Below are 15,034 nucleotides of genomic sequence, written 5' to 3' on the forward strand. Positions count from 1 at the left end.
AAGCCTCCCACGCGGAAGCCGTGCCATCGGGGGCGCCTGAACCGGCGCTGCAGCAAAATAAAGTGATTTTTTTTTTTCCGCGCTGCTGACACGACACCCGGCGCGGCCCCCGGCTGGCGGCGGTGCCGGCAGGCGGCGCTGTGGGCGGGCGGCGCGGGCGCGCGGCCCCTCTTGGCGCGCGGGGAGGCCGCGGCGCCGGCGCGCGGCGGGAGCCGCCCCCTGCTCGCCTGGCGGCGCGGCGGCGGGCGGGAGCGGCGGCGATGGCGGACAGCGCCAGCGAGAGCGACACGGACGGCGCCGGCGGCAGCGGCGGCGGGGGCCCGGCGGGGCCGCTGACGGCGGGCGGCCCGGCGGCGGGGCCCGGCTCGGGGGTGGCGGGCGGCGGCTCGGGGGGCAAGGCGGGCGGGATCGTGATCTCGCCGTTCCGGCTGGAAGAGCTGACGAACCGCCTGGCCTCGCTGCAGCAGGAGAACAAGGTGCTGAAGATCGAGCTGGAGACCTACAAGCTCAAGTGCAAGGCGCTGCAGGAGGAGAACCGCGACCTGCGCAAGGCCAGCGTCACCATCGTGAGTGCGGGCGGCGCCGCGCCGGGCCCGGCGGCGGGCGGGGGGGGTGTCCGTGTGTGCGTGTGTGGGGCGGGGGGTGCCCCGCCGCGGGGGTGTCCGCGCAGGGTGGGCCCGGCCGCCGCCGCCCTCCCCTCAACCCGGCCGCGGCCTTCCCGCCTCGCCGGGCGACCCCCGCCCCCCCCCAGGGGTGGCGGTTGAGGCGAGTTTACCTCAGGCGGGCCCTGCTGTCAGCGCGGCCCGTCCTGGCGGGGGCGGGGGGGGCAGGTGGGGTCACCCCGCGCCCTTCGCGCCGTCCCCCGGCCCTCAGCGAGGACCAGGGTCCTGGCGAGACCGGGCGGGAGGGAAGGCGGCGCGGAACCGAGGTGGGTTCCCCCGCCGGCCCAGCCCCGCGTGGGCGGCCCGGCTGCCCGAGCGGCCACGGCTCGGCAGGGCTTTGGGGTGGGGAGCGGGAAGGGCCGTGCAGGGGAAGGGCGGTGCTGGACGTTCCCCGAAGTTTCTCAAAGTAGAGATTTTCTCCGAGTGTAAGTAATCTGCGGAGATTACGGATTATCTCTTCAGCCGTCCCCTCTTCAGCCCCCGTGCAGAAACAGCGAGTTGCGGGATAGCGCCTCGGTCACGAAGAAGTGTTCGGTTTGTGCTGTTTTGTTTTCTGTGGTATTTCAAGAGGTTATTTAAAAACTCATTTAAAATAAACCCCTTAAAAACAACGCGAGTAACGCACACCACTCTGTCCCGGGAAGAGCTCAGCTGCTGGTTTATGAGCACTGAGAGGATAACTTGGAATCTAACATCATTTTATATGATGCTGCTAAGCATCAATCCTCAATACAGTACATATGAAAATAGAAGAAATATGACATTTTTTTCCTCTCTGTGAGCTGAGAGTTTAGATTAGAGTGTTGGTTGTTTGGATTTTTTTGCTAATTCAGGGTTTAGAGTGATTGTTTAGGTCTTGTAATGATTATGGCCCCCATGCAAGCGAAGTAGGTAACATGTTAAAGACAGATTAAAGGGTAACCCTGATACTTGCATATGCTGTCCTGTACATCCTTGCCAGTGCAGATAGTGGTGCCTTGAGAGAGCCCGATCCCACCTGCATGTGCTCGTTCTTATCTGTTTTTTCACACGAGTCGCTTTATTACAAGCGTAATGGCTATTTTATTGATAACCAGTTTTTTCATTGTCGGTATATCTAGCAAAGAAATGGAGCTTGTCTAGGCAAGCCTCTCATCGGTTCCCAGTAGTAAGCATTCAGTGTCTAGCAGGATGTGGGCCGGAAGAGTGCATGAAATACAATACAGATGTAATTTATTCAAGGATGACAAATATAGTGCTAGTTGGGGAAATGTGTGCTTTGTTAATACTTTACGAGAAGAGAATGTGTCTTAATTAGGTAGCAGCGGAGTGCCTTCTAATGTTGAAAGGGGCTAAGACATCTTGTCAGTCAGACATTTTCTCTGTGCCTGTTAGAAAGGCACAGCATCTTTCTGAACCCCTGGTAGGTGTATTGTTTGTAAACAACTTGAAAAAATATTTGTGTGCATTAAAGTTCTTTAGGCGCCGTCCCTAGGGACTGATTATCTTATATTTTCATCAGATTTTAATTTACAAAAAGGAAGTATTTTTCTTAAATCTGAAACTCCATCTGTATGTTTTTATCATCTTGATAAAGAGAGAAAAGGTGTTAGACTTCTATAGCAACCTCTAGGCCGACTAGAAAACTGGCATCTTTAGCCAACACTCGGTCTTTGGTGTGCTAAACTGTGTGCACAACTGAGTAAACCACTTCTAATTCAGCAAGTGGCAAAATAATGAATGCAAAACATAACTTTTTTTTTCAGGCCACTGACACTTTGTGCTGTAGTTTACATAGTTTGTAATATAAACACATTTGCAGTCAAAATACTTCGTGGAGTTGCTCTAGTCTACAAGTGACTGGAGATGAACTTTAATAGAATGTTGAAACGTGTGCCATTTGCATATACATGTAACTAAATAGAAAGTTTTCTGACTTTCTCCATTGTGATTCTAAACCTTCATCAATCTACTCCTCTACCAGCCAGCTCGAGCTCTCGCCATGTTGCTGTGCCGGCAGATGGGCGATGCGTACCAGTTTCCTGTTGTAGACATTGTGATGTCACGAATCGGCTTTGATTTTTATCAAGCGTTGAGAATGAGCTGTGAAGAGCAAAATGAAACCCGCAGGTAGCCAAAAGAACAGGTGAAGTGACTAAACTTGTGTGCTGTAGGTGAAGGTGACTCCTTGAACCACGTGGCTCTTCATCGGCAAGCCTTTCCCTCTCCCTTCGTTTGAACTTCGTTGTGCGAGCACTACAGAGACTCTTCACTTTCTTTAGCTCCTGCTATTGTCTTTAATGGTTTTGAATATTTTCCCTTTAAGGTTTACCAAGTAGAAAGCGGTCTTCTTCCTCCTTACTTTTGTGTCTGTGCTGGTGTAAGTGTTAGTATGATATCTTGTTTCTGTGTGCATGTGTAGTAGTATTTGTATCAGCGTGTATGTGTACAGTTTGGGAATTATTTAGTAGCTTGCTGCATAGGATCCTGTTGGTTGTATTTTGTAGTTAACCCTTGTGTCATAGGGTTGAAAACAAGTGCTAAGTGTAGGAGACCTATGTTAAGTAGTTATACTTGGAAAACTGACTGACAAAAGGTGTTGACTTTGCTAATTTCATATGAACCCTCATCTAAAATGTGTAAAAACAGATGCCACTTTAGTACTGAAATCTGAAAAACTAGCTTGAACTAAATGTATGTCCAAAAAGATGTGCAAGCTCTACTCTTTCCAGTAGTCTGAAATGCAAATGAAATTACGCTATTGCGCATGTGCAAGTCTGAAACTGAGTAAATATACATGGTAATTTTATCTCACCTGCTATTAGTGGTAAAGAAACCTGGAGGGGGGAGGCAAGGCAGGGGGGAGAGCTAGGTAAATTTGAAGTGTTATCTAGCAGTGCAAGAGCATTACATTACAAGATATGAAGCTTCAGATCAAGTGTTAAGAAATAACTGAGATCACCTGACCCATTTGCAGAGAGTTCATTTGTATGTATTTAGCAATTTTTAATTGTATGATCCTGTGGTATGTTTCTACAAGATCTTTTTTAGGAAATGGAAAGGTTGCTGCCTAGGTTGGGGAAAAATCACATACCTGAAGATCCAAGATGCTATGTATTTGTAATGTTAAGTAGTTAGTTTTGGTTATAGTGCTGTGTTACCAGGAGTAGATTTCCTGTGTGAACTCCCTTACATTTCTGGTGAGAAACATCTGCCAAGGAAATGTCATATTTAATGGCTTAAGTCTGGGGCAGCATGACTTCCATAGTTAAATGAGAGTACACTCAAAACTGGTTGTTGGTGGTGGGGGGTGACAGCTTTTCAAAAGATTGAATTGTTGCATGTGACAAAAGCTGAAATACTTCAGCTGGGTGTAGGTATGTCTTGGTTGGGAAGTTTCTTTTGAAGTTGGTACAACTTGGATTTCTAACCTCTTTTTTCTGCTGTTCAGTGTTTGATGTAAGAAAGTCATCCTATTTCAGTGAAGGCCACGTAATCTTTAACTGATACTGAAGCGTTTTGCTTTTCTTTGTTATTGTTTTGAACTGACAGGCCTCATACAAACGGAGTGCTTTTAGTAGCAAAAAGAGTTTTAGTTCCTGATTGCTACAGGTACATACATGCTTACTCTTGGACGGTAGATTCAGTAATTTAACTTGTGTAAATTGGCCTGCTATAGTCAGACATCTTCTGTAGTGTTAGAAAAATCAAGTATACTAAGCCTTATTCTGTTGTTTGGGTTTTTTTCAACTGAGGTGAAGACAGCATATTTGAGAAGCTTTAATTTAAAAATGTTCCTGCTCCAGAATGCTTGATGTAGCAGTTTTAATGCTTTGTAACATAGATTTTACAAGAACAGCTTCTCAGTTTTTTCCCCACGGTTTGCTTTGTAGGGAAGGGAATATTCCTAGAAATCCCGATTTGTGGTGCTGTGTGGATCCCCAACAAGATCACCGATTCAGATGAGGCAGCCTGATCCAAAAACGCTGATGGCGTCAGTTACACTTGGATGGTGGTTTTTGTGGGCTTGCCGTGAGTTCTCGCTGTCTGGTAGCGACTTCTGCAGAGCTCGCTGGCAAGGGGCGCCGGGGCAAGGGGCTGCTGTACGCCGCCGTGGGTTGCGCGTGGCCGTGTTTTACTGTGAGACCTCTGCTGCCCTCGTCTCTGGAGCTAAACCTGAGCCTCCGCGCCTTGGCTCTCAGCTTGATTGTTTCTTTATTCCCTGAGCCCTAGCAGAGGGCAGTTGTGTCTCCCGGCTTCTCGATCTCCTCGGTGTTTCTGCAGAGAATGTGAACAGCCTCCCACCAGTTGGGAGAAACAATGGAAGAAAAAGCCTTACTCAGCTCCTATTTCCTTGCCCCTACTCACAAATCCTGAAGAAACTTGTTGCTTCCGATAACAGTCGTCTCCTGCAAACCAACAGGCTTTCTGAGACTTGCAAGTCAGAAAAATCCTGTGTGGTATTGTAGACTTGTTACAGTTTTCTCAACAACCAACCAGATTTAGACGCTGGAAGTAAGTAGGATTTTAGAATTTGTTCTCAAGGAAGTGTGTGGTGGGATTTGTGTCTACGTGTATGCATGAGATCTGCTGTCGTGGGTCTTCATGGAAAATATCAGCTTGGATAGATAGTTTGGAGAAGTGAATGGGTGTACTATGTTGTCAAAAATCCCCTGCAAAAATGCTTTTTAGAGAGCTTTTTTCTTTCCTGGAGTTTGCACCAGGATTTCAAAGCAGAGCACCTGTTTTGGTACAGAATATGTCAGTTAATAGTAGAAGAAAGGGCAGGATAGGCTAACTGAATCAAAATCTGAACCTTTAAAAGGTGCCCACTGAAGGGCAGGGGGATGAATGAAAAAAGTTAGTTAGTAGCAGCTAGAGATAAAAAGCAAACCAAGAAAGCCAAGAGATTAATATTTTAGAAGAGGTATCTGTAAATCTGCTATTTACATTTTATTTTAAAGTAGGTCTTGCTCGTGTGAGAGAGGCTGACTTGTCAAGGCTGACTATATTTCTGTAGGTGTAAGAAACCTGCTTGGGGCTTTTGTATCTAGCTGTGTAATTTGTAACTAGATTGTAGCCTGACTAAACTAAAAGTCTAACTCAGAAATAACTTATTTTAGAAATGCTTTGTTTAACTGGCTTTTTGAGTAAAGACAACATTGTTGCTAAGATTAGCAAATACACACACAATGGAACTCCATCCAAAATTTTTCAGGAAGAGAAGGCACATAGGAAATGAGTGTCTTGTATTTGATTTTTTTTTTTTGTGTGCCTCAGATTCCCAAGAAGTTTCTATTGAGCTTCTACAAAATGTCTGTAAAGGAAAAAGGAAGCTTAGTAATGCACTTTAGTGCTAACTGTTTTGGCCCTTAGGTTAACATGGTAAAAGCAACGCTACTTGCTGTGCAGCTGGCGAACTAATCGTAGAAAAGTATATTATCATCTGCTGACAGTTGGTAGTTATGCGCAGCATATTGAGTTCCCAGGGAAAAACATAGTCAATGCAGTGGTAACAGCACATTTCCATTTGCCTCTGTTGTAGGCCGCCTTCAATGCTGGTTAAAAAGCAAACACACAAAAAAACCCCACCCATCAGAGAAGAACTGGTAATGTTTCTGTCCTGTGTAGAAATTGATTCATACAGTTAATGAACAAGAACCCTTGAACACAGGTGCTTGTACTTTCAGGGAGTTTGAGGCTTTAGAGAGTTACTAAATCATCTGCTTTGATTTGGGTCACATCTTCATGTTTTTCCTGAGTTGTTCCTGCCTTGCGTCTCATAACTTACCATGAAATGTGCCTTTGGGAAGGGTATCCAGTTTAAATTTGAAGACTCAGAGAGGTGAAGAACAATTGTGCTTGGAAAGGCTTTGGTGTCCTGCCTCTGGTTCTTCCCGTCAGCTTCGTCAAGGCTGAGCTGTTGGTTCCTGCTGTGTCTTTTGGCTAGGTTAATGAATCTTCTGGATCCTCTGCTTTCTCCTTATGAAGATACAGGCTGTAACAGGCATCTTCTAGTTTACTTAGTTCAGTTTGTCAAAGCTCTCAGGCTCTTGAGATGCTGGAAGTCTGATGTGCTGGATCAAAAATGCTGCGGGTACATGATGCACTGATCTAGTCTAAACACACTTTCCTCCTTCAAATTTGCACAAATGTTTCTGATAGCCTGCCAGTTCCAAATTAAGCTTGGTTGGTTTTTTTTTTCCCCACCCAGTATTGTCAGTTGTCTTCCGTGAGCTTACTGCTTACACGCTCTGCTTACACGCTCTGCTTACTCTGTGTGCCTTTTCCAGGTCTGACTTCTACTGCTGCATTGTCCAGTAGCACTTGATTTGGTGCTAATAACTATGGAGCCATGTTCCTGAGGAGAGTGTGTTCCCCTTTTCTGGAATTTTTTGAGGCTCTCTTCTGTAACCCTTCTTTTTTTCCTTACAAAGAGTTACCAGCCCCTTAAGTTTCTTCCCTACTGTACCAATTTCACCAATTCACTATGTACAGAAGTGAAGGTGAGCTGTCTCTATGGTGGACCTTGGGTAGTAGTCTGTATTCCAGCTTCATGTGTGAAGCTAATACGGAGTTGTTTGTTCCTTCTCTCCATGTCCATTCTCAGAGAGAAACCTTTGGCTTGTGGGGTTGGTCCTTTTTTCAGAAGCGCAGCTTTAGTAGAACTCAGTTTGCTTCAAATGAAACAAAACGTGAAGATGTCTATCCTCTATTACTATTTTTTACAGTCTTGCTAATCTCAGTCTCCCAGACTTCATTAGAACTGACTTAGTGAAGAATAATGCACAGTGAATATATTGAACAACATCATGCTTAGTACCTGTTGGTATGAAATTTCTAATGAAACTTCCCACTGACAAGTATTTTTGAGGTCTGTAAGCCACTTTGGAAATCCCACTGTACACTTTGATTATTTTATAACCATTTAAAAACAATGTATGACATGTATTACTAAATCAAAAAAGTCATATGGGTGCCATATACACATCCTACACCTTTGTGGTTGTCTTTATTATAAATAGTCCCTGGATGAAAGATGACTTTATCTGCCACAGCTTGTTCTCTATAAAACCGTGCTGAATGACCCTGTTTATGTTTCTGTCCTTTATACAGTAAATTAATTTGTTTCCAGTATTGCCATTGGGTTGATACCAAACTCTGATACCAATCTATGTCGTGCTTGCCTTTAAATATTACACAACAGCTCTACTCTTTTTATCTGTTACTCTATTGATGTTCCTGTGTTTAATAATGGTGCAATGTCTTCAGTCAGTAGGCATACTGGTCTATTGCTCTGACTTACTTTGGAGAGGGAAGTGAACTAAGAACTGGGATTTTAGAGTACATTTAGGAGTTTTTAATAACACAAAGTTCTTGGTGTTCCTGTGGGCTTGCTATTCTGCATAGAAAGTTACTAATTTTGCTTTTCTGTTAAGTGAACTTTCTCATCGAGCTTGTATCTCAAACTGTGTGTCAGAACTGGTTTATAGTCACCTAGCATTTTAAGAAGGCGGTTTAAAGTCATGTTTGAACGTTTACTGAGACTAATGGCCATTCTTTCTTAGTGTCTCTCCAGTGACTTCAAAACATCTTGAAGGAAAGAGTTGTTTTATTTTTTTCTGCGTTGTACACCTGACAGGTTTGCTTTGAAGAAAAAAGTAGTAATTCATGCTACTGCTTTATATCTGATAGAATTTTTAAATGGATTTTTTTTTCACTAGTACAGTACAGGGCACTCGCCCAAATGAGTATTCCCAACAGAGAGTTTTGCATCATTCACAACTGCTGATTTAGATGGTAGAGTAAAACGTTAGGTATTTTTAGAGGTTCTAGCACTGTTGCTAATCCCAGTATTGGAAAGCTAGTACAGACAAGACTTTAGAATAATTTCTAAATCCTGGAAGTTCTGTACGTCATTTTAGTTGTGATTTTTACTGTAATGGAGTTTGAATTTTATTGCTGATTTCGAAGGATGAAGGAAAGTGATTTTTTAAAAAAATAGTTTTTATTTCAGAGTAGGTGTAGGGTGTGTGATTTTCTGGCACTTCTTAACTCTGTTTACTTGTCCTCATTGCTTGTTTCCTCCTCGTGCTGATACTGACTTCAGTTAATATTGCAGTTGTTGTTTTCAAAGCCCTTCGTTTTTCACTGTTGGTATACACAGGCTGTATCTTCATCTAGTAATAAATGAGGAAATAATGCTGGTGTGTGGCACACAGCTGTGGTGAGCAAGCTTGTGCCTCTGCTAGAGACTTCAACAAAGGGTTTATTTTCATGCTGCACCTTTTAAGGTGTGCTTGGGTGGGATTCCAAGTGGGGACTGGAAGAGCAGAAAGCACTTGGAATGGTGACTCCACGGCACCTGGATCTATGGGGTGCTGCAAGAAGGATGGAGTGCTGTTTTCTCACAAACAGATCTTGCAATGTGATTGGAATGAAGAAACAAGACAAGGCACCGCCGAAGGAGTGAAAATTGTCAGCAGTACACATTTGATGTATTTCAGCATAGCCTGGTAAAAGCAGTGAAAGAAACAGTTGTTTTGCTGCTCTTTTTGGGGCTCGGGGCTAGGAGGAAGTCACTGAATTTAGCAGCAAAGCAAGAGGTGAATCCTTTGTGTCTTTCTCTTAAACAAACAAACAAAAAAAACTGAAAGAGGAGAATAATAGGGACAAAATGTACAAACTGAATTATTCACAGAATTTGGGATCTGAACAAAATGAATGGGAAAGAGACAAAGACATATTCTAGAAAAGAGGCAAAAAATACAATATAAAGCAAGTTCCCATGGATCTGTAACAGAAAACATTCCTGTAACGTCTTGCTTCCAGTGCAGCAGCCTGGGGACATCCAGAAGGGAACATCTCAAGTAACAGGTCTTCAGTCAAGTCTTTCTGTTTGACTGAAGAGGTGTCTTACTTTTAATTAGGTGGACCATTACTGCCCCATTTCAATGTGTGGGATGAGAGAAGGAAGTAAAAATGTAGGCAAGACGTTTGAGGTGAACTATTCCACAGTAAAAAGGCAAGTGTCTTGAGTAGAAAACTCGAAAGTACAAATTACAGATGTGCAGGTTTCACATCTTTCTTTGTGGGGTGCAAGGACTCCTTAATGAAAACTAAAGCAAAATGTTTACAGAAACGTTGAAGCAATTTTTAATCCTGACACTCGAGTTTGTAATTTTTTCAACTTTTCAGTTAAAATACAGCCATTGTAGGCTAAGTGTTGCCTATAGGGACAGTCCTTTCAGCTCCTGAGAGTCCTCTATCCCTTCGTGTCTTCTATTGCAGCAACTTTGTTCCTGGAAAAAAGGGTGTTCCCTCGGCTCATTGACTGATACCCGAATTGATGGAGAAACTCTTAGGAAAAGGCCTTTTCTTCCCCTCTCAACTCTGAATTTGACTTTGTTTGAAATTTCATCTTCTGTGCGTTAATATTACACGTGATCTGTTTTTCAGTTTGGGGTAGGCTTAATGAGGTAGGTATCTGTTCATCTGTGTAAGATCGAAACAGCCTAACTGGGTTTCAGATATCTATAAAGTTTCCTCAGACGTTTTAGTTCTTTAAAACTGCTTAAAAATGTGATGTGTCTGCTTATTACCGTAAAGCTAAGGTCTTTTTAGTTCCTTTATTGTTGTTGATGCTAATTATTTTTAAAATTCCTACCACATATATAAATTCCCACAATGATACACTTTGGTCCTGAATAAAAGCATAAATGTTTCTTAACAAGTCAGACGTGATAAAACCCAACAGTGTTTAATGGGCTGTACTATGAAGTTATGCTTCTTTCTGTGCCTTACAGTTTAATTTCTGCTTTCAGCGAGGGTGTTGGAAGGTTTTTGGTTTGTTTTTTTTGTTGTTGTTTTTTGTAGTGCTGGGATTTCTGCTTTGTTTCCCTTCACTTTCAAATTAACAACACAAGCAGTTACTGTAAATTTCGCAAAATGTAGGGTTTTTTAATCACTGTTTTTCCAAGAGCTTTAAACAGGATATGTTTTTCACATCTGTTAAAAACGAAGAGTTGAAATTTTGTCCTGGCTAGTGTCGCCAGGAATTGATTCATTAGGCAAAACCCCTGTCCTCACAGACCCTGAAATCCTGGTTGGGTCAAGAGGAGGGACACCTCCAGAGTCCTTTTCCGAGAGTAAATTTAACCTAAGATGTAGATCTGCAAAAAACTCCCTTTTTTCTCAAAATTGAGACATGTAACGGGAAATTCTTGCTCCATGGGTGGAAAGGTGGGTAGGCATGTCCTAAAAATTTCTCTGTTAGACCTACTTCTCCGGTTCTGTATGGGGTGGATATTCAAGGATGATTGTATTCCCCCTACATTCTGCAAACCTTGATTTGTAGAGATCAGAGACAGACGGTACATAGCAAAGGATGTGTTTTTTTCATATTCCTTGTCATATTTTCATACACTAAATTGATAGACTTGTTTCTTGTCTTGAAGGCCTGCAAAGAGATTGCCCTTCAGAATACTGAGGTATGTACTGTAAGATGTCCAAACTGTAGAGAAAGGAAAAAACAAGATATTACTCCACTCACTGACTCCTAGGAAGGATAAGTAGAAACACTTGTATGCTGTGATGGAGTTAGAGCTAATGTGTCTTAACAGTGGGATGGACAGCGTGGGGTTTGCTTTGTGAATGTGTTGGTTTGGAACAAGGTGTGATTATAATCAATAACAAGCTCTGTCTCCAGCACTTGTGGATCACTGAGAAAGTGTTTCTCTAGAAAGCCAATGTGCATAAAAGGAAATGAGGGGAGATTTTAAAAGGAGTAGTCTTCTGAGGTTAGTTATGTTGAGTGACCAGGGACACCTTGCTAGTATGGGGAAAAACATTGCCATCCCTAATTATTATTTTGGTTGTATTTAAACTAGTCATTTAAAACAAACAAAACCCCAACAACAGCAAAAAAAGGCTTTTAGGAAATGAAGTCAAGAAATGACATGGTGAGCATCTCATGCTGTAGTTTGGAAAACCCAAAACTGAATTTTGATATGGTAGTCCTCCTCCCTAGTTTTAATAAATTTATAGGAAGGCAGGTTGATCGATGTAGGTATACTCAGGTTAAACACACTTGAAAGAAGGATCTACAAGTGCTGAAGGCCACTTGGCTCTAGAAGAGAAGGGTGATGAGTACACAGGCTGTTTGAGCTCAGGACCCAGTCTCCTTGCGGTCTTCTGCCGGGGAACAGGGGGGTTGCCGATACATGCGACATGCCGGTGGCACTGTGTGGGGGATGCCATGCAGCAGTGGGCTGACAGCTTCTGCCTGGACAAGCTGGGTATAAGAGAATTAATTATACTTTGACTCTTGTTTTTCTTCATCAGAGTATATAATAAGTGGTTCATATTTGCATACTTGCAATGTACGTACCTAAGCTACGTAAAGTGAAGTGGGATTTTCATGAAGATTATTGGGGGGGGGGGTGACTATTAAATCCGCCCTCCCTGCTTTTGTTTGTGCTCTTTTGCCTTTGAATAGAAGAACAGTTGTGACAGCAAAGGCACTTTTAACAATAGTTTGCTGCGGTTGCGTTTTAAGCAGAAGTTTGTTTTTTTAAAACGCAGCTCAGTGCCTGTTAGCACCAACATACATACCTCTGAACAGAAGCTGTGTAGTAAATTAGTCACCTAATAGTCTGTTTTTCTGCTGAACCTTTTGCTTTTCCTGCTTTGAAACCTTGGGAGCGTGCAATATTGAGTTTGCTAATTGGTCAGTCCAGCAAAGTGTATTTTATAGTGAATGTGTGGGCACATCGAAGATAAATGGTGATTTATCGATGCGTGGGGAAACAGGCAAAAAGTATTTAAAATGTGTTAGCTTAAGAAGTGTTTATGCATTAGACGTCTGATATTGCACAATAATTTAGACTGATTTGCTGCAGTACTACATTTCTTGTAGGTTCTAGTATTGAGTAGTGGTGTTGCTGAGACTTACTGGTTTCTAAGTAGCATGACATAACCAGATTATGTTAAACTTTAGTATTTTAGATGCAAGTCAAAAAAACCCCACAACATTTTAAAAGGATGGTAATTCTAATGAACATGCAGAGTATGGAAAATAAATTTAAAACTGAACAGTAAAGGCTACAACAGTAACTATAAGCAATTTGACCTCTTTTTTTCTATCTTTCACGTCCAGAAAGGTGCACATTCAAAAACTCAGGAAAAGTAAACATAAAACTGCGAATCTAGTTGTAGGTATATGTGCATCCTTATTATGTTTTTAGCAGCTTTTATGTTGAGGCTGAATAAAAGCAAGACCTGTTCCACGTGCTTCTGTATTCTGTTTGTTTTATACTTATTGATTAACTAGCAAACTATTTACAGTACAAAAAAATGCATCAGTAAAACAGCAGTGTCACTGACAGTCAAAGAGTAAAGCAAAAACTTCTTGTCATCAGTAAAGTATTAATACAGAGAGGTATTTCAAACTTTGGTTCAGTGTTTGATATGACAGTATAATTTTATTTTCCGTTTTGGCTGTCTTTGTCAAAGTAAAGCTTCGGTCAGTCGGGTACAAACTCCCAAATAATGGGGAAGACCCCCAGAAAGCACACGTACCTTCAGCTGGAGCGGCGTTGCTCAGCCTTTGTGCTGGGAACGGTCACTTGCCTTTGCTGGGCTGAGAGGGGAGCTGTGTGAGATGGTCCCAGCCGTACTGCCCTCCTGGCCGTGGTCGTTATGGTCTTTCTGAGGAACATTTAACATATGTGTATTTTTAAGAAATATTTTGCTTGTATGCGGTTAACGTGGAGACTCAGGGGAGCTGGGCTTGTTGCTTGTGTGTGCTGTACTCATCTTACACATGCATTGCAAATCCGCTGCTGAAGATGCAGGAAGTGCAGGAAACGTGTTCTTCGTGTGCGTGTGCAGTGATGAGATGGAGAAATGGCTTCGTGAAACAGAGCCATTTGGAGAGGTCTGTGGGCTAGATTTAATTTTCCTGCTAGGTCATTCCTGCCTTGGCCTGTAGCTTCTGTTGGCTCGGGTTACAGCTCTTGTGCGCTGGAAGCAGAGGCTCCAGCCCTGATAACCGTCTGGGACCTTGTTCTACATGATGATGTTTAAGCGACTGAAAAATAAATGCTGTAAAGCATATGTCTAATGAATAGTCAGATTGTTAAGGTTGTAATGTCGAGCGCTCAAAATAGGAAATGTTTAAATATGCTTGCCTGTACAACCCTGCCACCTTTCCTTTGTGGTGCTTTATTACCATATACTCTTTAATTACATTAAGACTTGCATAACAGTGTGCGGTCATGGTTAAACTGCTAAGTAAAAGTTATCTGAAGGTTGATACTTTTTTTTTTTTTAGACCTCATCTTGACATTTTCTTTGTCACAGCAGGTTTTTCACATGCTACTTTTTTCACTATTTAATGCCAGTATTTTAATATAATAAAAACCCTTGAAGAGAGCACACTCATTTTTTATCTGTTTTGAAGAAAGGCATTTAAATTATTTTTAATTATTTTAAATGAATTCAGGAATTTACTTTATTAATTATTAATTTTATATAGCTTGTTATACCTTGTTTGTAATGAACCAAATACATTAATTTTATAAATATTGATGTTTGTGAAATGAGCCTGTTCTCATAACTTGCTTATTTAATTTTCACCATTTGTGGGTTTCAGTTGTGCAAGACTCTTGCAGGTCAACATCAAAATGTAGAGAGCGCAGCTATTTTAAGTGTTTACAGATCTGAAGTGGAATGGAATTGCATACCATCAATCAATTTACTTCATTGCTGATGCGAAGAGACTATTTTCATGTATGAATACTACTGAACTTCTGTCTTTAGGAAGCTTTTCAGTTCTGAGGGCTCTTTTGAAGTGCTGTTCCTTGTGTGGCTTCCCAAACCACAAGATGTATACACCCATGTCTTGAAGGAAACTGAATTTTTGAGAGAAGGTCTCGTAGAGGCTGCATGAGTAACATTGAGCTGAAAACATCCGATCACTGACTTGAGGGAAAAAGTATGTCTTGTGTCATTTGACTCGTTTATTTCTCTAGTCAGTCAGTCTGTGGCCACTGCGGATTCATATGGCAATATGCTGGATCACTTGGTAGGCATTGAGTGAAAAACTTGCTGTGACTGGAGTTAGTGGTAGGAGTGTTGTGACAGAAGCGTTTTGACATGTCCACTTTAAATAATTGCTTATCATACAGATATTCCTTTGTTATGGTAATAAAAACCAGTTATCTTTTTTTTTTTTCCTCTTAGAGCAGAACTCATCTACTGAACAGCTGAAAAGTAATAGGAATTGTGTTTTGAGGCAGTTCTGCATGTGATTTTAATGTTAGGCTATAGGTAACATTTAGAGTAGGTGAAGTTACCAGGCTGAGGCTCAATACTGATTTTTTTTCTCCATT

The 15,034-nt window shown here is 42.2% G+C and overlaps 1 protein-coding gene across 1 annotated transcript in view; it reads left to right on the plus strand.

Annotated features, from left to right (window-relative positions):
* Nucleotides 1-260: 260 nt before the first annotated feature.
* Nucleotides 261-15,034, plus strand: part of CCDC6 (coiled-coil domain containing 6) — a gene marked incomplete at both ends in the record, with an annotated part of 49,148 nt that continues 34,374 nt past the window's right edge. The window contains one exon of the mRNA XM_082002069.1: nt 261-566. Coding sequence (XP_081858195.1) covers nt 261-566 — 306 coding nt within the window. The remainder of the gene's footprint in view (nt 567-15,034) is intronic.

Source organism: Phaethon aethereus (assembly GCF_964289735.1).
Source record: "Phaethon aethereus genome assembly, chromosome: 7".
NCBI lineage: Eukaryota > Metazoa > Chordata > Aves > Phaethontiformes > Phaethontidae > Phaethon > Phaethon aethereus.